The sequence below is a fragment of the Solea senegalensis genome, linkage group LG2, assembly GCF_019176455.1.
Source record: "Solea senegalensis isolate Sse05_10M linkage group LG2, IFAPA_SoseM_1, whole genome shotgun sequence".
NCBI lineage: Eukaryota > Metazoa > Chordata > Actinopteri > Pleuronectiformes > Soleidae > Solea > Solea senegalensis.
The window spans coordinates 12469105-12494850 of NC_058022.1; the positions used below are offsets into that span (position 1 = coordinate 12469105).

At 41.9% G+C, this 25746-nt stretch overlaps 2 protein-coding genes across 4 annotated transcripts in view; one reads left to right on the forward strand and one right to left on the reverse strand.

The window, feature by feature from the left end:
• The first annotated feature begins 1172 nt into the window (after window positions 1–1172).
• LOC122765521 (WD repeat, SAM and U-box domain-containing protein 1-like) lies at window positions 1173–25292 on the forward strand. 2 transcript variants are annotated; one of them, XR_006359978.1, is made up of 12 exons: window positions 1173–1739; window positions 2805–2992; window positions 4409–4495; window positions 6457–6550; window positions 7590–7623; window positions 7767–7807; window positions 8757–8863; window positions 9362–9391; window positions 12585–12761; window positions 16761–16895; window positions 16998–17208; window positions 23287–25292. XR_006359978.1 is itself a non-coding variant. In XM_044019821.1 (11 exons), exons 1-11 carry the CDS (start codon window positions 1342–1344, stop codon window positions 17147–17149), a joined length of 1443 nt encoding a protein of 480 aa, XP_043875756.1. In that variant the 5' UTR covers window positions 1173–1341; the 3' UTR covers window positions 17150–18310. The 2 variants fall into 2 exon arrangements, 1 of the variants encoding a protein (XP_043875756.1); XM_044019821.1 differs by lacking the exon at window positions 23287–25292 and having other exon boundaries at window positions 16998–18310.
• LOC122765497 (protein TANC1-like) overlaps window positions 18845–25746 on the reverse strand; it is a 90336-nt gene continuing 83434 nt past the window's right edge. The window contains exons 21-27 of one of the 2 annotated variants that reach the window (XM_044019772.1): window positions 25003–25178; window positions 24670–24802; window positions 24069–24098; window positions 23851–23942; window positions 22537–22683; window positions 21203–21303; window positions 18845–21093 (exon numbers count right to left, since the gene is read on the reverse strand). In XM_044019772.1, coding sequence (XP_043875707.1) covers window positions 19512–21093; window positions 21203–21303; window positions 22537–22683; window positions 23851–23942; window positions 24069–24098; window positions 24670–24802; window positions 25003–25178 — 2261 coding nt within the window. In that variant the 3' untranslated portion in view covers window positions 18845–19511. The remainder of the gene's footprint in view (window positions 21094–21202; window positions 21304–22536; window positions 22684–23850; window positions 23943–24068; window positions 24099–24669; window positions 24803–25002; window positions 25179–25746) is intronic. The other variant, XM_044019773.1, reaches the window with a different exon arrangement.

The window sequence follows — 25746 nt, forward strand, 5'->3', positions numbered from 1 at the left end:
TAGTATGGTATGTCGTCCAAAATCAGAAAAAAGTCATAATATAATACGTCGTCCAAAAGGAGACAAAAAAGTCATAATGTAGTATGTCGTCCAAAATCAGTCAAAAAAGTCATAGTATAGTATGTCGTCAAAAAATGGTCAAAAATGTCAAAGTTTAGTATGTCGTCCAAAATGTGACAAAAATGTCATAGTTTAGTATGTCAGTCCAAAGTCACAACATAAACAAATTTTGGACGACATGATAAAGTATGACTTTTTTGTCAAATTTTGGACGACTTACTCAAGTATGACTTTTTGGTAAAAATTTGGAAGACATCCTAAAGTATGATTTCTTTGTCACATTTTGGATGACATACCATAGTATGACATTTTTGTCACATTTTGGGAGACATGCTAACTTATGACTTTTTTGTCATATTTTGGACGACATACTAAAGTATGACTTTATGTCACATTGTGGGAGACATACTAAACTATGACTTTATGTCACATTGTGGGAGACATACTAAACTATGACTTTTTTGTCACAGTTTGGACGACATATTAAAGTATGACTTTTTGTCACATTTTGGACGACATACTATCTTCAACCGTTGAAATATGACAACTTTAAAACATGCTGTTTTCTCTATTTCTCAGAGGTTTGGGAGAAGCACAGGTGTGTGGGTTAATGCACGTTTTGGACAGTTAGGCACAGGTGTGTGTGTTTGTGCGTGCGTTTGTGCATGCGTGGAAGGAGGAGGGGAGGGGCTTGTGAGTTGCTCTCTCTGCTTAAAATTTGGGGTTTTAAAGGTGGATTCCATCAAAATACCACTTTGTCTAAATACGTCAAGTTTTAAATTTTTTAATGCAGGTGTTAGAAACACATTTTTGGAAAGGGGGAGTGGCAGGGGCTTCTGAGTAATTGGTTTTTAAAGGGTGATTCCAGCAAAATAACACTTTGTCTAAATACTTAAAGTTTTTAAGGTTCAATCCAGCATTGGGCACGCTCACGCTGTGAGATTTCATTTAACTTATGATTCAATGTCAGGGCATTTTAGGAGACATTTATTCAAAATTAATAAAGTTCCACAAACTGAAATGCAGTGTGGTTAGTAAAACACTGTGAAAATGGGCGTCGCGTGACTGATAAGATAAAACTGCTGTATAACGGAGCTGAAACAGGAAGTAGTGTGACACTCATCACAGGCACCTGTTCAGGTGAGGCGCTTCAGCTTATTCTCGGGTGTTTATTATCAGCTCCAGTCTTCTTCTTTCCAAGACGCATTTTTGAGAGTTTTGCGCCCCCTTGTGCGTGAAGAGCTTCCTCCGCACACACACATAAACACACACGGACACAAAATGGTGTCACTAGTTTGTACTCTTGGACAGCACACGGACGAGCTGAGCTGCTGCGCCTTCTCTCCGGCCCTGCTCGCCACCTGCTCCGCGGATAAAACGCTCCGTGTTTACAGCACCGCAGAGTTCACCGAGCTCCCCTTCTCTCCTCTCTCCGGCCACGGATATGGCGTTCACTGCTGCTGTTTCAGCTCCTGTGGTCGCTTCCTGCTCAGCTGCTCCACAGACGGATCCATCATCGTGTGGAGGTTGGACACAGGTGAGGCGGCGGAGGTGCTACAGCACCCGGGCCGCAGTCCACTCCGAGTGTGCGCACTGGCTCCGGTCTCCTCTCTGCTGCTGGCTGGAGCCTGCGATGGCACCGTGGCTCTCTGGGACTTCTCCTGCAAGACACTGCGCAGGTACAGTTACCTGCTCCAGTGATACTGTAGTGTTTTTATTTGGACAATATTAACTACTGTAGTATGTCCTTACAAGGTTACTCAGTCATAAGTTTGGAACACTGATGCTGCAAACTTTGGCACTGGCTTGAATGTGTGTTTATGTGAAGTTACTTACACATTATTTCTTTAAAAAGTAATATTAACAACGTTGCACCAGGAAAGTGAGATGGTTGCATCTGGTTAGAGTATGACTGAAAACATGAATGCCAAAATATGCCTTTCAGAAGTGATTTCTACTGCTAAAAGAAATAAAAATTATGACGGTTTAAATGCAGAGTGGTGCAGTTGTGCAAGATCACACGTGCGTACGTCATGGAGAGAAGACGTCACTGCATTTTCCAAAGAGCCAAAGTTCAAAATCCAAAGATAATCAGTTTACTATATCCAGTATTATACAGTATGTTGTGGAAAAAGTCCACTTGTGACAATGTGACTTCAACAAATAGGTAATTTTGCTTTAAAACAAGTAAAACTGTTAAGCGTTTACAGCAACATTTTTGCAGGTTAATTATGTGACTCAACTCTTGTGGTAGGCGCCTTGTAGTAGTATTATTTACTGATCTGTTCTAAGCACGAGACTTGAAGTGTTGGATGAGATGTGATCGACAATGACGTCTCCATGTTAACACAACCAAACAGCCTCACAACAGTGTGAAGGTCAGATTTTAAACTTGGAAAGACGCCGACGTCTGGGACTTTTTTTAAATAGTGTGTCCAGCTTGTGTTCTCATCACAACTACTTACAGTACATCACAGTGCAGATTGCATGTAGCTTCAGCCATATCTTGATGTCCCACAAAGCTCATTAGGTTTTACCTTCATTCTTTGATTGTATAATATTAATTGGTGACTCTATTATTGCTCTGTCCTAATGATGAATCTCAGTTCTTGAAGTAAAATGCTGTTTGTAATAGTTTTATAAATGAACCAGGTTGAAAGTTTATTTTATCTCTAATCCAGTTCTACACGAAATTAGACTCACGGTCTACATTTGAATTCATTTCAAAACTTGCTTCCTCACAGATGCAGCACAGTGAGCGATGCCAGCGTCGTGGCTTGCTGCTTTTCTCCGTGTGGCCAGCTCTTCGTGACCGGCTGCAGCCGCGGAGACCTCAAACTGTGGGACGCCAACATCAGCCTCCTGCATGCGGAGAGGGACGCTCACGACATGGGAGTCACCTGCTGCAGCGCCGCAGCCCGCTTCAGAGTGGGTGAGTTCTGTCAAACCACAAACGGTGGCAGCAGATTTCATCCCAACAAAGCAGACGTGTATGAGGGAAATGAATTGATCAAGTCATTAGCGATTAGCACTGACATAATTTGTGAATCATATATTTTTGGATTAATGTTGGTTGGAGAAATGTGATTATTGTGGAATAGCACTTTTAAACAGTTAAAGTACCAAAAAAAAAGGTTTAGGGATGTAATAAAGGGTTTGGGTCTTTTTCTAAATTAATTTAAAGAAAATAATCACTCATCTTCTACCACTTTATCCTCCACATGAGGGTCGCGGAGGTCGCTGGTGCCAATCCCAGCTGACATAGGGCAAAAGGCGGGGCACACCCTGGACAGGTTGCCAGTCCATCACAGGGCCACATACGGAGACAAACAACCATTCACACTCACACCTATGGTCAATTTAGAGTGTCCAATTGACTTAATCCCCACATTGCATGTTTTTGGACTGTGGGAGGAAACCAGAGAAAACCCACGCACACATGGAGAGAACTAGACAATAATCAATAATTAAAAATTAGAATCAATTTAACTGTTTTTCATCCTGTCTGCAGTAGAAGCTCCAGTTTCACTGTGCATTCAGATTTTAATCATATTATCATTCTGATATTTTTATTATCCTATAAACCAGGGAGTTTGAAGGTCAAATGACCTGGGGGTCACGTGAGTGTCATGTCTGGTCAGTAGGGGGCAGTCAAGTGAAGAAAAGTCCAACTGTGTGAGGACGAAACACCTGTTCACTCAGTGTGGGGTGATATTAGCTTTAAACGATATCACAATATTCCATTGTGATATCGCATTAACTGCATTTGTGAAGATATTTTACATCATTTCAAAATAAAAGTGTTTACTTCTGGTAGGCAAAAATGAATCTGTAAACATCAAAAACAAACATTTAAGTGGTGACAGATGACGGTTATAAACAAACCTGTTGTACTCAGAAACTAATGAAAACTTTAACACTATTTGTGTAAAAGACGCCTGCAACGCTTGTCATCACATAGCATTTATTCATGTTTGTTTGTTTTTGTTTGTGTTTTAGAGCTGAAACAATTACTCGATTAATCGACTACTAAATTGATCGTCCGCTATTTTGATAATCAATTAATTGGTGTGAAGCCTTTTTCATGATTAAAACAAGATTTCTGATCGTTTTAGCTTCTTAAATGTGAAGTGAATATTTCTTTGCTACCTATTATGACAAAGAAAATGAAAGTGTGTAAAAGTGAATAATTGAAAACACTGTTTTCTGACATTTTATGGACCAAACAATTACCGGACTATTTGAGAAAATAATGACAGATTAATCCATCATAAAAAGAATCGTTAGTTGCATTTGTAAACACTGTCGAGCCTGAACACTGAGTCTGTGTCTGTTTTTGGTTGTGCAGTCGGCTGCTGTCTGGAGTTCCGAATGGCCTCCTGTGGACAGGACAGCCAGCTGAAAATATGGATCGTTTCCCAGCGTGAAGGAGCAGGTAGGCCCCCGCGCGCCGCCTGTGCCTCATCTACAGAAAATCCCTCACTCCCCCACTGGAGAGAGAAAGAGAGCCTTCCAACTGCTTTCACCTTGAAATCTCTCTGCAGAATAGAAGAATTTTATTAGTGTGTGTGTGTGTGTGTGTGGAATAAATCAGCTGAACTCATTAATAATGCATCACTTTAAGACATTCTCCTGAAATACAGAAACAGCAGAGAGTCTCTCTCTCTCCCCCCCCCCTGTGTGTGTGTGTGTGTGTGTGGGTGTGTGTGTGTGTGTGTGGTGGAAGCAATCGTATATCCACTGTGACATTTACGCCTCGTACGAACGCAGTAAGAACATTTTGTATTTTGTGTACACTCATAGTTTGTGTAACCTGCTTAATTTCCTGCCGCGCCTATGAAGACAGCATGTTCTGAGACGTGTTGCCGTGGAAACGTCTGTTCGACGCAGCCGTGTCCCGTGTTCTGACCTGCTTTTTTTTTTCTTCTTCTTTTTGTCTCTAAGAAGGTCGGAGAGGAGCTCAGAAGAATGTCTGTCCTTGTTTATCATCTTAAAAGACCCATAATCTTTCAGATGTTTCTTTTGTGGAGAAGTGAAATGTCCGTCTGTAACTGCAGGGACGCTACTTTGCACCACATGTCGTAAATGATGTCCTATTTATTCTCTTTATATTCTTTATCTCTTAGGATATTACATTTTGTCCATGGGGGGGAAAAAAAGGATTTTGTATTACAGCAGCAGTTTTCACTCACCTTAAAATATATAGCGTGGGATATAAGAGATGAAATGTAATATGTGTAAACAGAAGCAAAGTATAATAAAAAAATTATAAAATATGAAAGACAATATAAACAGCAAAACAAAGGAGTATAAAAATACAAGAATACAATCATTTACAACAATACAGTGTAAAGGTGTGCATTTGTGCTTTCAGTACTATTTTTATTAGTTTATATTTATCTTTCTATATTTTTTTTCGACCTGTATACACCAAGGTTTTTAGTTTTTGTTTAGTTTTGACTTTGTTTTTAAAATAAATTAGTTTTAATTCGTTTTCAGAGCGTTATTTTTTTGAAAATGCTTAATTTTAGTGTTTTATTAGTTTTAGTGTTTTTAGTTTTTTGTAATATGGTGTCTCAAATCAAAACGAAAAATTATATAAAAAAATAAACTTCATATGAACCCAAAAGGATTATGTATGTAATGAAATTACAAAGACTAAAACTGTAGTGAATGTGCTTTAGTTTAGTTTAGTTTTGTAAACGCACAATTCAGTTTTAGTCAGTTATGCTTCAATTTTAGCTTTCGTTATATCGTTAGTTTTCTTTTAACTGTAATAACCTTGGTATATACATATTTATCTTTATTGTGGATACAATTCCAGTGCACCAGAGTCTAATGACACCAAAGCTGTTCCTTGTTTGTATTCACAAGATGAGCTGACTGAAGTAAAGGAAAGAGCGTCGAGCTGCGATCGCCGTCTGTTCATTTGGAACAATTTTCCAGTCCCGTCCAAGATTATTACGGTGAATGGCGACCGTGTTTAACCACAGTCATAATGTCGCACCACAGCATCAGTTTGAAAGTGTAATATCTGCAGTTGCACTTTGTCAGGTTTTGTAGTTCATTTTTCTTTCTCACTCACCACCTGTGACTACTTTACTTCAAATACTTCTTTAGCCCAAAATGAAAAGCTTTTATATCTAAGCAGCTGTCAGCAGGTGGCAGCGCGCTGAGCTGACAAGAGAAGGAGAGGTTGTGATATTAAAAAAACCCAAAAAGTTGTTGTTTGAAGTGTGCGCGTGTGTGTGTGTGTGTGTCAATGAGTGACTGAACATTTGTTGTTTGTTTTTTTTTTTTAGGAGGGGAGGTAGGTGGAAAAATTGCTGGAGGTTAATAGCACACACACAACTTTGACCTTTTGTCGTGTGTGTGCGTTTGTCTTTTCGTTCTCAGCCTTCGCCATGAAGCTCCTTCACACGCTCACCACCCATTTGGCTCCAGTCCTGTCTTGTGCTCTCTCTTCTGATGGAGACCTGGTCGTCTCGGGGTGAGAGTGAGACACGCTCCACACCACAGACACATGAGCACTGACTATTGTATCAGCTCTGATTATTTTCTAAGTTTTTAGTACTAAAACGAAAATGTTCGGTGCACACTGTGAAGCCAAGCAGCAGACTTCTGCCCAGACAGATGCCGCCCTCACCTTCCTTTGATCTGTGTACAGTTACCACAGCAACCATGGTAGTATGTTTGCAGGAATAGCACACTGCAGGCTTCTGCCTTGCGTCTATTTGTAAATGTTTTAAATTTATTTACATGAAGCCTTCAGGGTCGAAGGCCACTCAATGGTCATTGTGGTCACTTCGCACCCCTGACAGGCATGAGGGGGTGCAAGGTCCCGTTCTGTGCCGCCCAAGTTCACTCACACAGTTTTGCAACCGAAAGGTTGGTAAAAACGGACGACGAAAATCGGCCCGCAAATCGGAACTGGCGAAAAATGTTTTAGAAAATAAGGGGAATATGTAAAAAGTGCTGCAAAATGCCTCAGTAGCGCCCCCCAAAGGTGAAACACAGTATGACAATGCCAAAACAAAGTTGCACCAAATTTCACAAAATATGGTGGAAACATGGTGCAGACCAAGACCAACAAATAAAAAACAGTCCATCGTGACCATGGCCTCAAGTCAACAGGAAGTCGGCCATTTTGAATTTGGTAATCGTACCAACATAAAAAAGACAGCTTTTTGTTTTTGTATTTTTCTGCTTCTTCTTCTCCTTCAACCATTGCTAATACACACTTCCAGCTATTTAGCTGCAGTATATGACCTTACAGTGTTTTTGTAACGTATTATATTTTATTATTGTCTTCCCTTGATGTTTAAATGTCCACTTATTCTGCATCAGATGCCACAGCTGAGCTGTGGTGCTGCTGTTTACCTCAGTCAGCCACAAGAGGAGTGTATTTTCACACGTTTGAACACATTTGAAATGACGTGTTTGTGTAAATGAACTTTATTATTCTGTAATGCAAATGCCTACATGTGGATTCTGCAAATAAATCTGTTAATTCTCTTCTTGCTCAACAGTTCAGTGGATAAAAGTATTTTGATTCATGACGTGGTAAGTGGAGCACAAAGAACCATCATGAAATGTCCTGCTTCTGGTTTCTGTGGAAAGATTTACAAACAATCAAGTGCAGTTCAGCACTTGATTGAGCATTCCCGTTCCCTGTTTTAAGTCTTGTGTTTGCACTTTGTCTACAGAACCAGGGAACCCTGCTCCACACTTTGAAGCAGCACAATAGGTAAATGTCCGCTGCTGAGAAACTTAAAAGCTTTCAGATAAACGGGAGGAAAAATAATCGTTTCTTATCAAAAAAACATGTTGTTTTTGCCTAATTGCTTTTCTCCCAGAAGCCCTGGGTGCGGTGACGCAACAGTTCTGCTTTGCAGTCTGTCATTGAAGTGGCACCACAGGCAGACACCAACCGAGCACTTTGAAGTGCTTGAAAAGGGTTAAGATACTTTATGATCTAAGACCTGATTTATGTTTCGAAGAGGAAGCCTGATTTCTAATTTAGATCACTTCCTGTGCAAGTTTGAACGCACACTCGGGCTCTCTCAATTAAACAATAACAAAAGACCTAGTTTGATGTAAGGAAGCGGCTTGGCATCATGGGCGTTGTCATGATGTTGTCTCGCTCATGACTCTTCCTGGACGCATAGTATCAGCTCAGCTCGCCAGCTACTAAAAAAATTGCCAGGTACTATCGCAAGTCGCCGTGCCGACTTGATGCGAGTCGTGCCGGGACCATGTGGTGGAAAAGTAAGGCAATGTTTGTGCTTTTTTTGGGGGTTTGAGAGCAGAAAATGAGGGTCATTGAGCAGCTAAAATCTATTGATGACAAAATGCACAATAAAATGAAAAAGCACAAGACAAAACACTGGTAAACTAGTACTGAATATATATAATATATATATAATATGTTCTTCTTCACTCTGACGTTTCATAAGGGGTTTGTTTAAAGCAGAGACGGTCAAGTGGAATAACGTCATTAGATGGCGACTGAGATGAAATGGCCCATTACCTTAAATATAAGGACTTCTATGGATATAAAGTGTTGGAAATGTTTTGGCTGATGTAAGTAAACTAGTCAACGAAATACATTGGTTATGATCTTTGGTTTTAAATAAAGTGACAGCACCTCCATTGCTCCATTATCTCTAAGTGTCACGTCTTTCTTCCCGCTGCAGGTATGTGACCGCTGTAGCTCTGTCTCCCAATAAGCCGTGGATTGCGACCGGCTCCATGGACCGAACTGTGAAAGTTTGGAGAATAGGAGAGGGAGACGGCACAACGGGTAAATGTTTAACCGCAAATTGTTCAGGGTTGGTGCCTACAAACACACGCAATCACCCCTATTTAAAGTAGACTGTTAGCTGTGAGTCAAAGCCCAGAAGCCATTTGGAACAGCGAGGCCTCCCAAAAGAGTGTTTTGGGAGATCTCCAGCAGGCGAAGGGCTCCTCTTACATGGGCATCGCTGTCTGGCTGCAGCATCTAGAGGAAACTACCTCTGAGCCTCGGAGAGCAGTTGTTATGGAGGCGAAAGAGTCTTCCAGCCCGACATGAAAGCAAATGTTTGGAATAGTAAATGAAAAAGGTGCAATTGTCAGACGTCTGGAGGCCTTGAAGTTTCATCAGGGAAGATTCCCCCCAACTGCATTAGTCAGGCTGATGTTGACAAAAGTGAATTCCAGCTCAATGGAGATCTGACTTATTTGCCCCCTCTCTGTCCTTTAATCTTGTCTTGCTTTCTTTTCACATATTAAACATATTCCCTTTTATGTTTTCCTACAGCAGCTGAGTCAAGTCAGACGGCGTGCCAAGGTAAATAAACACATTGCTCTGTTTTGCCCGCACAATTGTTCTGTTTGCGCGCCATCGTGCATGAATGCGAGTCTTTGTGCGCGCGTTTCAATAAATGAATGAATGCCCTTTCTCCTGCTGCTTATATTTAGTCCTTTTTGTTTTGCATGTGATTAAGAGCTTGTCGTGTTGGTGTGTAGTGTTTGTTTGTGAAATCCAGGAAAGAAAAGCTGCTTTTCTGGTGAAGCTGAGAGAGGAAGCTTCATTGTATTTGTTCCAGTTTACTTAGACGAAACAAAAGAATTAACAGAAGAGACATAAAATGAAATGTCAGTTTTCTGTCACCAGGGACAGCACACAGAGACGAACATTCACACATTCACACCTTCGGTCAATTTGGAGCGATCAACTAACCTTTAGACCCAGAGAAACTTGGGTCTTTTGCTGCAAGGCAACAGTGCGAACCACTACACCACCGTATATCCAGTCACGTGTAAAGACACAAACTAAAATAAGATGTACCTTTATTCATCCCCATGGGGAAAATTCACATTCATACAAATGATAAAGATAAATAAGAATGGAATGTAAAGTTAAAAAAGTGAATATATGTGTATAAATACCATCTACAACAGCAGTATACATATATACTACACAGGGACATTGCTTGCTTCGTATTTTTCTGCCTCTTAGTGCTGCACCAAGTCCATTTGTTCCTATTGTGCTTAATAATAGGTCAAATCACGCAGCAACATTTCACTCTCAAAGAGGGATTGAGAGATTGAAATTTCACAAAGCAGGGTTTTATTTTTAGCCAACGCTGTGTCGATCACTCAGTCCACCACCAAGGTTTGATTTGACGTGACGGGGCGTCCGTGAGTTTGGACCAGTCACAGAGTGAACTTTTATTGAACAGTAAATGTTTCTTAAATCTGTCGATGATTTTCTCAATGTCAGAATAATGTTAACAGTCTTTCTCAAAACCTCTTGTTTTGTGCTCAAAGCAAAATTAATCAGTTTTAATGGTTTGTTCGTCACGTGAAACAAAGAAACCAGAAAATATTCACATTTAAGAAGCTGACAAATCAGAAAACACTATCAAAATAGTTGACGATTGATATAGTAATCAATTAATAGTCCATCAATCGAGTAATTGTTCCAGCCCTATTGTTTACTAAGGGTTGCAATAGCAGGTTACACTGCAACGGATGCAGTCGATATACGTCCCTCCCCTCCTGTCACATGTTTAGTTTGTTCTATAAGGAAACACGTGATCGTTGTATTACAGCATTGGAAGAGATACACACATCTGATAATTGAGAATGTAAAAAAATAAATAAAAATTGATGGCTTTCGGGACATAAGGAGGATTTCTTCAAAAAAAGTATTTGAGAAACACATGGAGTGATAGTGTTAAAGCTGCTGTGTGCAACCTTTGTTTTTATTCTGCCTCTGTTTGCGTCCTTCCTCTGAAAACAGGCTCTGTCAAGTTGTGCACTATATTATTAGATTGGCCTCTATTAAGACGATGAAAATAATGGAAAAATTTGACGAACGACTCTTCTCCTTGAGCACGAGAGCAGAATATTGTCCTATCTATTATTTGACTATAGCCCTCAGCGCAGACTTTGGTGACTGTACTTTCAATGACTCTCAGCTCTCACCAATCTTCAGTCTGACTGAAGATCTAATCAGCCAGAGTGATTGAAAACATCTGTCTGTAGACGAGGCCTTTGGAAGCAGCGGAAAACAGATACTGTACATCTTCAAGCCTGGTTTTTTGAAATGAACCGAGAGCCGACCTGCTGTTATGTTCTGCCTCTTTAGTTTGGACTGTGAGGACAGGAGAGCACAAAGGAATGAGCTGCGCTGGGCTCTGGCTGCGCAGGCAGCACTTAATAGAATAAATTCATTGTTGGCTCTCAGGTCTTTTCATGGGATTTGTTGACAGTTGGGGGAATAGCCTTATCCGACAGCTTTGAAGAACGGAGATTGTGGAGAAAGCGTTGCTTGTGCTGCTGCTGCTGTCGTCTGAGTGATGAAACACTGCAGCCTGAGCTGAGTCTGCAGTGAAGCTCTGAGGTTTTCATGCTTTTGGTTCAGTGTTTCCGTGACTCAGCCTCGTAGACTGGGAGACTCCACATTCTCTTACACGGAGCTGTGGAGAGGAGCCGGCGTTACTATCCAGTCTGTCGGTGACTCAGGTCATGATGACCGATCTCAGCCAGGTCAAACAGTCAGTATCCAATAGCAGGCAAGCCATGATATTTAAAGGAATACTTCACCAACTTGCATTTAGCTTTGTATTACTAGAATAGGGGTAATATTTTCAAAATAAGAGCCACTGACTTTGGCTTGTTACTACTTCTTGTATCAAATGTTTGACATAAACATTGTAATGTAATTTCACAAGCCTTGTCTTGGCAGTTTCTTTGTTAAATAGTATGTTAAATATTTTGCGTCATTAAAAAAGAAAAAAAGAATTGACCGCTCACTTTAACACTTTAGGGTCATGGGCCAAATTTGGTACATTCCCTTTCATAAGGACTGTGGCTTTTGTAAAAGTATTTCATATTTTGTAAATTTGTCTCAAGCTTTGTTCATCTGTTCTTGGATCTGCTTTGCACTTCCAGGCCACCGTACTACATGGAACAAGTTGTAACTTGAGGGCTTTTCTTATCAAACTGTCTTTTGTCCAAGCAGATGCTTTTGTGCAACCAAATATGCATGTTTTGAATCATCTGAGGTAGAAGAGGTTAAAGGTGAACCCTCCATGTGGTTAGCGTCGTAATGAGCCGCGTCTCCCAGTCTTCGGGGTTATTCTTCATGCTGGCTGACAATGGTAACCATGGAGCTGCTGTGAGGTGTCATCAGTGAGGCCGACACGCACAACGGGCCCCGTTTATCTCCGGCTCGTGTGATAAATGACGGCTGCTCATTTCAATCGCAGGGAGTCACGTGAAGGTTGATGAGCCGCACGCTGGCACAGTCTGAAATAACACAACCCTGGGTTTAAATTGCTTTTTTTTTTTTCAGTCACATGCCTCTGTGTGTGTGTGTGTGTGAGGGAAGGTTAATTATCACACCACCACTGGCACAGAGGGAGTGTGTGTCCTTTCTCTGTGGAGTGCAGTGGAAATGTGTTGGTTTTGCTGCAGGAGACGGGGGGTTTCACAGCAGAGCACTTCCTCCCTTTCTGTTGTGTGTTCCGCAGGAAGGAAGTTGCCGGGTCACTTCAGGTTGCTGGTTGCCGATTGGTCGGAGGAGGATGTGCAGACATGGTTGCACGAGGAAGGACTCGGGGAGCTCGTCGGCGTCTTCAAAGCCAACAACATCGACGGACCAGAACTCGGCCATCTGAGTAAGGAAACTGTCGCAGAGCTGGGAATTGGTGAGTGAGGATGTGAAGCACAGGCACGTACATTAGTGCACAATAAACACACACACACACACATACAGTCACATTGGGATTCTGTGTTTTTGTAAAGGATTCACTGTTTTCATTATAAACCATGACAAGCCCAAATTCAATAACATGATATAAGCTACTTTTATTTGAAGCTCTGATAATCCCTCTCAAAATAACATGAGTCCGTACCGGGTCGTCCAAGGTCTCACTGTACAAACTGACACCAGAACCTCACTGCAGTCTCCGGTGTAAACGCAGCAACACTGTAAGTCGCTCCCTGTGCACTTAAGTCAACATCATTACCCCACCTTGACACCTAAGTTCCAACAGAACACAACATTCTCAGGAGGATTGTTTGCTCTCATGCAGAGAGCGGGAGGATTTTACCCTGCAGAGGTAAACACATGTATAATGTGTAAATGAGATCCAGAGGTGTTTGTCGTTGAACCCTTCAGACGGAACCAGGCTAAACGTTTCCACCGGTTTTCATCTGTAGTTCATCTGAACGACTGCGGACTATAGCTTTTTACTTTACCGTCATCATTTTTTCCCATATATCAACTAGTGGTGGGTCAAAATATTGATTTCGACCCACTGCGATAATTGATTTAACACCGAGCGCATCGCAACGACGACACGTTTGCGCAAGCGCACTTTGCATTACCACAATTACGCGGCAAAATTCCAACGGTTTCTGAAAGCTGAGAAGTTGCAAGTCAAAGCCAGCATGTGGTTATTACGGTAATGTCACTCGCGCTGTTGCAGGCGAATCAGTGTCTTTGTCACCAGAGTTTGAAAAACACCTGTACATAAGTTTCCATTCCATTTGGCCTGTTTTTGGACATTGAGACAAGAACTCAAACAAATCTTATTTTAAATATGTTTTATACTGTTCAAATTTAACAGGCAAAATCTGGACTACAACTACAGTGTTTTTTCTAAATAAACCTTTTTGTTTTGCTTCATTTTAAGTTGTTAATACACCATTTTAACATGCAGTAAATTGGAAATAACTACCAAATATTGAAAGTTATTGCCTGGAAGTCTAGCCCTTTTTATGGTTAAAATAAGAAGAAGAAGAAGAAAAAAAAAGTCCAGACAGACATTTTGAAGCGTTTAAAGGCGTCTAAAGTAAACAGTCCCTGCTAGTTTCACTTACCGGGTCAAATCAATGATGAAATGAATGAGGGAAACTTGGGTGGAAGTTACTTGGCCAAAGAAGATGGCGTTTACAACAGGATAAAGTTAAGTTAAGACATAGCCCATCCACGTTCAATACTATGCACTTTGTTCTCTATGTTGTGAATAAATAGAGAAATCCTGTCTTGCAATATATATTGATTATCACAGAATCACGCCTGAGAAGTTTGATCCCAACTCTAAAATACACCTTTGATTGATTTACTGTTAGAGATACTGTGTATATATATATATATATATATATGATTTTAGATATTTGGTATGGAAAATGCATATTAATAAAAATATGTAAAAGTTAGAATACAGTTTCTGTGAAAAGCAAATTTGGAACAAACAGAACGACTCGTGTGAATATGTATGAGGCGCACACGTTGTCACAAACTCATTATTTACCGTTAAAATAACAGACTCGGTGGGTTGTATTTCGTGTCCTTGGTTAAGTGCTTTCAAGTTAATATAATCAGTGCTGGTAGTTTTTAGGGAAGTGAAGTGCTGTCTTGGATTTGTTATTTACACACAGCTTCGAGTGTATCACACAGTTTATGTGCTGCAGTGCAGTGTAAATGCACAGTTACGACCGCTTTGGTTCGTCTGTAATCGCACAAGAAGTGTCACTTTAATCACAGCTGTAAAAAAAAACGCCTTTTGTTTGCTGTAAACACGTTTTTAAAAGAAAGCGATAATGAAGTCCACTTCCCCTGCGATCTGCACACTAATGCAAAGCATGTTTTAAAGAATGACCGTCCCTGTTCTGTGTCTATTCATGACCACAGGGGGAGGAGAGTGGAAACAGCAGATAACCTTATTTCCTGTCTCTATTTTTTTCCTCCCCCTTCTCTGTTATTCATTCAGCAACTATCACTTTCCTCGCGTGCTGTTTGTGCAAGCGCTCGCACGTGCATAGACACACGATTAATTACACACACACGGCAAATCAGATTCCGACGCAGTTAACTTCATGAAATATTCATGAAGTCTCTCAGTGAGAGGAGGAGGAGGGGGAAAATCCTCTTGGATATAATTCAGAGTTTCTCTTTGGAGACGGACACGGTGTGTCTTCAAATGATCAATCTAAATGTAAAGTGGACTCTGCCGTAATAATAGCCCGTGCTGCCATAAAGGAATCTTACGATCCTACAGAACTGTGCGGTGCAGTTTTGCTAGTTTTGCTCCACCCCGAGAGTCATTTGCTGAATTAATTAGAGTGTTTAATGGCTCTGGCGTGTTTGACTCTGACTGAGTCAAGAGATTTTGTTTGAGCAGTCATTTTCTCCCCCCCGAGACCCAAACTATTTGTGATTGTGAAAGCAGGCCTCCCTGCTGCATCTGCTTGTTTTGACTTTCAGCATGAATACAGCATGTCAGGGTTCAAAGTTCACAGCCTCTGAGATGCGATGTGCGCTCGAATGTTTCTCTGCCTTTCATCTCTCGTTCCTGCCGTTTGATCAAGTGCAAAATGAACACAACAGTCACATGTGCCGTGGTGATCTCTTCAGTCTGTGTCCTACGAATGGACCTCATTTCTGCACAAAATGGTGGCTTTATAGACATCAAAACACAAGGGAGGAATAATGTGTTCATTCTGTTGCGAGAGTGAATAATTCCATGCAAAATCTAGCCAGACATTTCCCCCCCAGATGTGTTGGATTACATCTCGTCTTCAGAAGGCAACTGTAACCCATCGCTCATCTCTCTTTGGTCTTCATTTCTCCAGTCATAACTCTGACATAAAAATGTCTTATTACTTTAATCAGCACATATGAACCACTGACTTATCTCACTGCAGCTCAAACACAATTCCCCTGCACTTGACATTCAGTCACGCAAACTCTACGCACTTGATGTCGGATTTAACTTTTCATGGGTGTCTTCTTGGTGTTTTCAGCCGCAGTCCAGCCGTATGCAGCCGTCATGCTTTACTAGCACTGTAGCTGTTGTACTTCAGTCGCCTTGTCTCTATTAGTCATGACGCAAAATGCATCACTTTGTGTGCAGCACAGGAAACATGAAAACCGAACACTGACAAACACAGAGCGAGTCATGTGGAGCTGACGGGCTTGAACAGCTTTGTGTGAACTCATTTCACAATGATTTGACTGTAGGAGACGTTTGTTTGAAGCTTTAAAACTCATAAGATGTTTAGTGTGTAAATATATATAATTATGTATGTGTATATGTATATATGCGTTTGTGCATATATGTATGTGTGTGTATATATATATATATGTATGTATGTGTGTGTGTATATATATATATATATACGTATGTATGTATATATGTATGTGTGTATATACACATATGCATGTGTAATTATATACGTCTTTATCCATATATGTTTATACAGTGTATATATATATATGTGTATATGTACATACATACATACACATTTAAACAACAAGCTGTGTAATCTCCTCGTGTGTGTGTGTGGGGACAGTTTGAGTGTGTTGTGAAGCCATCGGTGCACAGTGAGTGTGTTTGGCTCGTTGTCTCTCAGAGACAGATTGAGCAGAGGGAAAAAGTCCATTTGTATTCCTCCTTTGTTTTATCTGGCGAGAGCAGAGAAAACCAGAGCGAGTCAGTCTGTCAAGTGTTTCACTGAAGAACACTGAAGGTTTTGCTTCCCAGTGGAATTACATTATCACAGCGTGCCGCTCACTTGCTTTATATGAACTACCAATCAGGTAAATGTATGCAGACACTTTCGCTCAAATAAAGTGTTATAAGGGATTGCTGTGCGTGCGTGTGAACAGAATACTGAACAACACCGTGTTGGTTTCCCAGAGTCGGTGGGCCTCCGCGGTCGTCTCCTGAGGAAGATCCAGGCCTTGAAGGCAGAGCACAGCGACTCTGAGGCTCCGGATGAGTTTCTGTGTCCAATCACGAGAGAGCTGATGAAGGATCCAGTCATTGCTGCAGGTAAAACAGAAGGAAAAAATTAACAAAATCATATTGGTTTTTTTTCTCTATATACATCATTATGTCTGCATATTTAAAGTGTCTAAATGTGTGTCTACACAGACGGTTATTCCTACGAGCGAGAATCCATCGAGAGCTGGATCAGAGGAAAGAACAGAACCAGCCCCATGACGAATCTGCTCCTACAGACTACACTTCTCACGCCCAACAGGTCGCTGAAGATGGCAATAGCACGATGGCAGTCGAGCCTGTAAGCAGCAGCAGCAGCAGCAGCAGCTACTCGTTTTAGTGTTTGTCAGAATCCACTGAACAGGTACTTATTCCTACTTAATATTACTAGGGTTGGGAATCACAGGGTATCTCACGATATGATACGTGGTCCATGATACCAATAATATCACCATACAATCATATAGCGATACAAAGTTAAAAGTGCAGTTCTCTATTTATTCACAACGTAGAGAACAAAGTGCCTAAAGTCTATGTATTGAACGTGGGCGGAGCATCCACTAACGTAGCTTTCTCCATCATTATCCTTCTGTGAACTCCTTGTTCATTCAAGCAGCGCCACCATGAGGAGACGTGAAGTAGAGATGCCGGACAAGTGACTGGGACTGTTTACTTTATAGTGCCTTAATTTATTTGTATATACATATCTCTATATATACATATACATGTTAACATATCGATATTTGACCCACCCCTAATTATTTCAATTAAATAACTAATCACTGTAGTAGAAAGTTCAGTTCAGGATTGACAAAATGACCTTAATTCAAGCTTTCGGATGAGAGTAAAAACTTGTTTTATTTACTATCACTTACTAGTGTATGTGCTGTAGTAATGTAGTAAGTTTTTATTTACTCGAATAAATAATTACAGTTTATTTAAATAGAATTACAACCTAGTGACCAAAAGTGAGTTAGCAGTTAAACTGGGACATTTGTGCCAAGTCTTCTGAGAAGTTCTTAAAATAACAAGAAAGTCACATAATGTAACGCAACTATCAACAGCTAATCACTTCATCCTTGAGTCCAGGTGAACATTTGTGCCAAATTTGAAAAGAATTCCCTTTAAACATTGTAAAGATATCACTGTCAACGTTAAGCATTTATGGTTGCTAATGTTAAACTGGCTCCAGTCTAGATTATACCAAATGTAAACACAGTGACAGCTGTTCACACAAAGCTTCATAAACTCACTTATGAAATATAAGAAACATGAACATTTTAATTTATGAACATTCTTGCACTAGTGGTGTTTATTTAATTTATATTATTGATATTACTGAGTCCTTCTTTTACAATGTCTTCTGGCACAATGATGATGGGTTTTTTTTTCAAATGTACAACAAGGCGTAAACACTGTACCTCACGTTTAAAAGGAATAAAAATCCACAGTGACATAGAGTGTAATGAGCACCTGCAGCCTCTGTTCTGCCTCACGGTGAAATGTTTAGAGCAAAAATCAGCGCAGACCTGCTTGTTTTTCTTCTCAGAGGGTTTTTTATTTCTCTCTCCTATGACGGTGATGTCCTCTTACAGTATGTGATCACAGCTAATAAAGCTCACAATACTGAACAACATGTAAAACAATTGCGTTTAATGTACATATTAAAATAGAGGCGATGGCACTGTACCCCCAAACCATTTCTGTTTTTTTATAGATTTTCTTCTTTTCTTTTTAACTCTGTAATATAAACTGCAACTGTAGCATGCACTTAAAACTCAATGTAACTGAGAATCATAAAATGACTTAGTAGCTGTGCAAAAATAACTATATAAAATATATTGCTTTTACAATTAACCAAGCCATTGGCGCTGTAAATAAATTAAACTAGGACTGCAACAACAAGCAGGTACAGGAAGGACTTCAGCTGAATGTTAATGGAGATTCATATAATGTACAAACATATTTAACAAATTCTTTCTTTTTCTTTTTTTAAGAACCTTTTTAACACCATTTGAACAACATTGTGCATAAAACTCAAAATACACAACTCTGAACTTTGTCAATACACTTAACACGGACCTCCACTGAAAAGAAGGGGGGAAAAGTACATATTTATACAATATACACGAGGATCTAGAACATCCTTCGTAAAACACAGGAATGCCCGTCTTTAGACTTTCTTCGACCTTCACTGAGGACTTTCTTCTTCTTCTTCTTCCTTTCCTTCCTTCTCTCAGCACCATGGACGTATATGAACACAGTTCAAAACTCGTCTGTAATAACATTAAGCTGTAACTGAGTATGTTGACTAAGCGGCGTAACTGTATATAAAGTGCTCACTGTCACCGTTTTTTCCTTTTGGTGAGGACTGTACAGAACACGTCCGAATACTTCTTCAGTGCAATGCCTCCAGCTTGGCTGAACGATGGCGAACGCGTGTCGAGAATCAATCCGACGTCCACAAGCAACGGGGGGCGGGAGGAGAGGAATCTGGAGCCGTCGGTACGCTCGCCGCACACCGCCTGAAAACAAACGGCTTGCATACTGTATTTCTTACAAGGGGAGGGGCAAAAAAAAGAAGAAATTACAACTCCTTCTCACGTCAGATTTTTGCTAGTCTAGTGTGTGCGTTGTGGACTGTGAGAGAGACAAAACAAAACATCTCTACACGTTCGACTCTATAAAAGATCGCTTTGGTTTCATTGAAGCTACATGAATGGCAGGATTATCTCGGACTAAGCCGGGCTGCTTGGGCTTACTGTCCATGTAAGTGTGCGGCATCGCCAGCGCTGGCTTGGACTCTTTGTAACAGTTGGCGGCTTGGCAGAATTTCTCAGCGAATTCCTTGGCATGCATGCCGTTCTGTAAGCTACTCATCGCACCCTGAGGCGCTGGTGGTTTGTGCTGCTCCTGGTAAGTGCTCACTGTTTTGGCGTAAGGAATCTCGCAGTCGACGGGTTGCAGTCCCAGTGCGGACATGTTGTGACACCCCACGCCGTCAGAGGAGTGATTCATCCAGCTGCGACCGGCAGACGGAAGGCTCTGGAGACTCGGTAAGCCGAGCTGCTGTTGCTGATGAAAGCGAGCCTTCTTGTCAGTTATGCCCATGAAGGGTCTGGGTTTATACTCTGCTGCAGCGCCGCCCTGCTGGCTGTGCTTTGTCTTAGTGCGGACGTCAGGTCCCAGCTTGCCGCTGTCTGACAGACTGCTGCTGGACGCCAGGCTGCTGGTGGAACTGGACACGTGCATGCTGCCGCTGCTCCCCGCTCCGTGCAGTCCTACTGCACCGCACACCCCTTCCTTCCCTGTGTCGCTGTGGTTCGCCTGGAGTCCAGGACCAGAGCAGGCCAGCGCGTCCAGAGAGGATACCGAGTGAGCAGACAGTCTGTCTTGCCCCACACCCTTGGAGCTGCTGCTGCTGCAGGACGTGTAAGAGGATGAATGTAGGATTTCGTTTTCATAACTGTGACCCATCGAGATGGCGGCAGCCGCGAGCGACATGCGGTTCCCGTACACGGGCTCGTCAGCGGGGAGAGGCAGGGGACTGATGTCGATGCCTGGTCCCGGCTTCAGCATGCTGGACATGTGTCGGCTGGGTAAGGGACTGGACGGAGCATACTGAGACTTTGAGCCTCCCGAGCGGCCGCCCACAGCCCCAGCCTGCATGGAGCTCATATGCTGGTTGGTCTTGACTATCTGGGCCTGCCTGGTCGGCTGCAGAACAAGGCCCTGCTGGGCCAGAGCCTCCCTGTGCTCTCGGGGATACCTGTGAGGGGGAAGCCTGCTTGGTCCCGGGGGTGAGCAGGGGTTCAAACTCTGACTCTGATGTCCCACACTGTTGCTGACAGACTCGGAGGGCAAGACTCTGTTGTAAGAAGAATTATTCTGTGACCAGCAGGCTTCAGCTGCTCTGGCATGCTGCGAGGCTGCCGCCACTGCTGCCACCTCCTCCTCCTCCTCCTCCTCGTCCTCCTCCTCCACCAAAATGTCTCTTTGTCCTTCTACACTCCTGGCAAGGCTTTGCTCAGAGAGTTCCTCCTGTCCTTCGTCCTGCTCCTGGTCGGACTCGTGGCCTCCCGATGCCTGGCTGGAAGCAGCTGCAGCCCCGCTGAGGCCTCCTTTGGTCTGCATGCGCTGCATCTGTTTGCACTCCTCCTCTACTCGAGCCAGCAGACGACGGATCTCTCGGTTATTGGGGCACAGCTTGGCTGCTTCGTGCAGATCAGCCAGGGCTGCTGTAAACTGCCTGCAGACGGAGGAGAGAATGAGAGGATGACGTGGTTACCAGATCTCAAAGTCATTTTCCACTACCAGCAGTAGCATGTAGAGGTTTGTTGCAGCACTGAATAGTTTACCTGCTGCTTCTTTTAGCTCTCGCGCGAGCATAGAAGGCCTCGTAGGATTTGGGTTTCAGCTCCAGTGCTTTTGTTGCAAACTCTTCAGCCATTCCAAAATCCTACAAAATGAGAATGAATGAATTATCTGAAACCACTTGACAGTCACACCCTTTATCATCGCTAAAATAGAAGAATCAGGTTTGCTCACATTCGTTTTTTAAAGGGGCTGTTTATGTAAAACTATAACCACTCGTGTTTAAAGCTTCAATCCCATTTCAAAAATAAATGAAACCACGACTTGATGCCTTAAATATCTGTGACACAAAGCAGACAGGACGAAGGTTTTACTTTAATAAATAATAAGCATTAAAGGAATCGTATGCAAGAAATCATATTAAGTCAGAAAAATGACCATGATATCACATCAGTGATTAAGGAAACATGTAAATACTGGCTTCATTGCTACAGCCAGTATAGTCACAACTTGAAAATAGAGGTTCAGTTTGTAGTGGGCCTCATGGTTGGTGTAGTGGTTAGCACTCTTGCCTTGGCAGCAGGAAGAAAACATAAGTTTTAATCCCCAAATCTGCATGTTTTTGAACTGTGGGGGGACTTGGAGACAGTCCACACGACTGGGGCTGAAAATCAATTTTAAAAATGATATCATAGTAATTTTGTGATTTAATATGATTGATTTCTTACATACAGTTATTTTAATACATATGTATTAAAGTACAACCTTCATCCTGTCAGCTTTGTGTCACAGTAGTTTACAGGTACTAAGTAGTGGTTTCATTTAACAATTTCTCCAAAACTGTGTAAGGGGGTAAAACCTGGTGAAGTGTTGTTACTGACCAGGCACTTGACAGTTAGTTATGAGATTAACAGCTGGTTTGTTAAGACTAAAACTACTGAACTGTTTTAGCAGACAAAATTCAATATTCAGAATTCAAGATGTCTTTTTTGTCATTCCAACAAACATTAGGACATGAGGTGGGAACGAAATAGTAGTCTCTAAAACCCGGTCAGCCCAAATGTTAAACAATTAAAAATTAAAAAGAAAACTCAGGAGGTAAGGTGCTGTGTGTGGCTATGGAAGATTCAATAGAATAAAAAGAAAAATCAGGAAAAAAGAAAATCAACAACAGTAGTTTCTGACAAAATATACACAAGAAGATTTGAGGTATGGTTCCCCACATGTCCACTCTAACCATGTGAACACTGGTGAGCTTCTCTGCCCACACATGTTCAAATCATCTCACATGTGAGTCTTAATCTTATACTCTGTAATGGGAAAAACTTGGTGGAAAGACAAAGGGGAAAAAAAGTGCGGTGTCTCTTTAGAGCCTTACGTTTGTTTTTCTGCGACAGCGGGAGAGGTTGAGGTACAGGGACACCCTGAGGTCTTTAAAGGCCTTCAGGTCATCACCAAAGCCTTCTCTAGGAAACTTCCTCAGGGCGTACTGGTACCTCTGGGCTGCCTCTTTCATCTTCCCTTTCTGAAGGAGACACAGTGAGGAAGAGGATGAAGCCAGAGAGAAATTGTAAGGGGAGAAAAGCACAGCAAGAGAATGCATCAGATAGTAGCTGCTGTCTGGCCTGAGCCCACGCACACACACACACTCTGGCATGACATGATCATGTCTGTTTAGTGTCAGGCATTGATACTGACTCCTTTTGAGCTGGCCTGGTAAAGAATATCCCCTTTAGCACTGTTACTATATTGTGCAGTGTTTTGTCTTTGTGTCCGTACTTAGGGATGCAACTGGTAAATGTTTTCCAAAAACATTTTTTTTGGGGTGTAGCGAAAATGTAATGTGGCGTTACTGGAGTTAAAACACCTGAAAGCCATCAGTAGGTGAAACCAACCAGTAGAACGACTGGATGTGTGAAAGTGTCAAAGAGAAAATAGGGCTGTGATTGGCTAATCACTCCCCTTGTGGGCGGTCTCAGCTGGGTGCAATCAGTAAACACGTGAACAGCCTTGTCCAATTAGCGTGGCATTGTAAAAAGGGGCTGAGCCTGGAGCGTCAGCCCCGTGTTCAGCCCTTCTTGTGTGAACCTGAATGTTGTTGCGACTGCTTCTTTCCGTTGTGTGTAAGTGTCTGCATGTGCGTGTGAGATGGGTTGGAGGTGTGCCTGTTTGACTGAATGACATGTGTGAGTGAGTCTAGGTGGATCCTGGGAGCTGATTGTTCCTGCACAGGTGGAATCCAGAGAAGAGGCCTGAACACCCCAGCAGCAGTGGACTCACTCAAACCACTCACAGCCACACTGCCAGCAGACATTTTCTACTTGGTTTTAATAAACCTTTGAAATGATGTGGTTTCTTGGGAGTTTGGAAGAGGGAGTCTCCTTAGTCTTCGTGCGATCAGGTTTCCCCCTAGGCCTGCTCGTAACTATTGTCCTCGGTGATATGAACGTCCACTTAGACAGTCCCTGCTCTTCAGACTTCCTATCGCTGATTCACTCCTTTGCACTGCAGCGGGTTCACAGCCCTCCAACTCACCACACTGCCAAAGACCTTGATCTCATTCTAACCACAAATTGTTCCACAGACACTCACACTCACACCTTTACACTACTCTGACTACAATTTTACAGCAGAGCAGCTTGGAAATATGGAACATTAATACACTGCAGGAAAGGGAATGATTGCACATTACCTTGTACAGTAGGTTTCCCTCCTCCATCAGCTTCTGAAGCAGAATGATCAGAATATCAGGTTTGGAAGTAGCCATGGCCCAAGCAGCATTCCCTGTAGGTGGAAAGGGGAAGGACACAAGTCAAGACAGATTGGGTCAAGTGCTTGTCATTGTTCCCAACACATGGTCACTGTATTCTCTGGAAATTGGTACAAGGCAAAGTTACCTAAAGATTGTACCTGATCGATCGTAAGGCGACGTTCGGTAGCCTTAGTTTATTGAAAGCAGTTAAGAAAGAGTTAGAATGGAGAGAGTGAGGAGAAAATAGGTTTGACAACAAGAGCAGTCACTTATGGTGGAATGAAAATGTGGCGTGCCAATGTGCAATTATGTGTCACTCAAATTCAAATGGCCTTGTATTTTCAGCTCTAAACACATGCAGACTTAACTGTGCTGAAAGGAAAATTTAAAGGTCCAACATGCTGCTAATTTATTAGTTTTCTAGGACAGCAGAGTGCACTGCAGATAAGCCATGGAGTCGATCTCCTCTATGAATGTCATTTAGGTGATAAGACACATGCTTAAATTAGCTGAGGAGCACATGAGGATGGACACACACACCGACAAGTTAAATAGACAAAGTGTGCAAAGACACAAGCAGAACAGTGAGGGGGAAAAGCAGTAATGGAAACAGTCACAGTGTTTGTTTGTTTTCCTTTACAACCTTCCACATAATGTCTTTTTAGTACCATGAACACACTAAGCAGGTGAGACACAAACATACTCAGTAACCAAACTAATTACTGAGAGTAATTAAAGTACACAAAGTCGTCTTCTTACCCAGCTTGGCCCCTTTCTTCAGCAGAGTCACCACCACCGACGTGTTCCTGCAGCCTATGGCTCGGTCCAGTGGCCTCATCCCACTGTGGTCAACATGCTCGATCACTGCTCCTCTTTCCACCAAGTACTGGACCTACACGAGAGCACGAGCGAGTTAAAAACACACCGTGTGTGTGTGTGTGAGAGTCGAGGGCGAGGCTAATGTGGAACGACCTGTGCTCAATGAGAGAACAGGGACACTCTCATTCAAAGCTAAACAAACTATGTGTCAGGCATGTGAGCGCTACTACGAGATGGGATGTTTTCCACAAACTCTCCACTACTTTTACTCACAATCTCGGCATCGCCATAAAAGGCAGCAAGGTCCAGCGGCGTCCGTCCGTTTTTGTCCGTGTGGTCAATGACGGCGCCTTTCTCCACCAAATACTGCACTACATTCTTTTGTCCTTTTAAACATGCCCAGCTCAGGGGCATCAGTCCCTCCTTGTCCATCGATGTTAAGGATGCACCTACAAGACAAACAATACTTTTATACAACAATTTCATTATTCTCACCAACTGTCATTGTCATGGATATGTGAATGTATAACCTTTATGAATACAGGATCCTTCATTTACTGTGAGCTAAAGCTTTCATGTAATGCATCTTCTCACTGTGTTCAGTCACATAATTATGTCTTGGTGATGTGATGTTTTGACATTGTACTAATGTTGTATGGGAACCCCCCCGAAAGTGGCACATCTTAACGGTCATTCAGTGACGAGACATTGAGCTCTGTTCACAAAGGACACACAAGACTTGGTTTTTACACATTTTTTAAGAAAACTTCACTGACAAAATATATAGAATATGACTAAAATAAATAATAAAATTGTTCTAAAACAGAATGAAAAAAACATGAACATCAGCATTGGAAAAACTACCACACAAAAAATTACTTATTTAAGTGTCCATGAATCTTCTATTGTTATTTTGTGTTCACACTTTGTCATGACAGCAGCTGTTAAGCATCTGTTATGGCAACAAGGTAAACAGGAAACAGCTTCTTCTTCTGTGGGTTGTGGATTGACAGTTGG

Coding starts and splice junctions, on each gene's coding strand:
- LOC122765521 (XM_044019821.1), top strand. CDS start 1,342: ATGGTGTCACTAGTTTGTACTCTTGGACAGCACACGGACGAGCTGAGC. Junction 2,993..4,408: donor CGCAGCCCGCTTCAGAGTGG/GTGAGTTCTGTC, acceptor TTGGTTGTGCAG/TCGGCTGCTGTCTGGAGTTC. Junction 12,762..16,760: donor TGTCGCAGAGCTGGGAATTG/GTGAGTGAGGAT, acceptor TTGGTTTCCCAG/AGTCGGTGGGCCTCCGCGGT.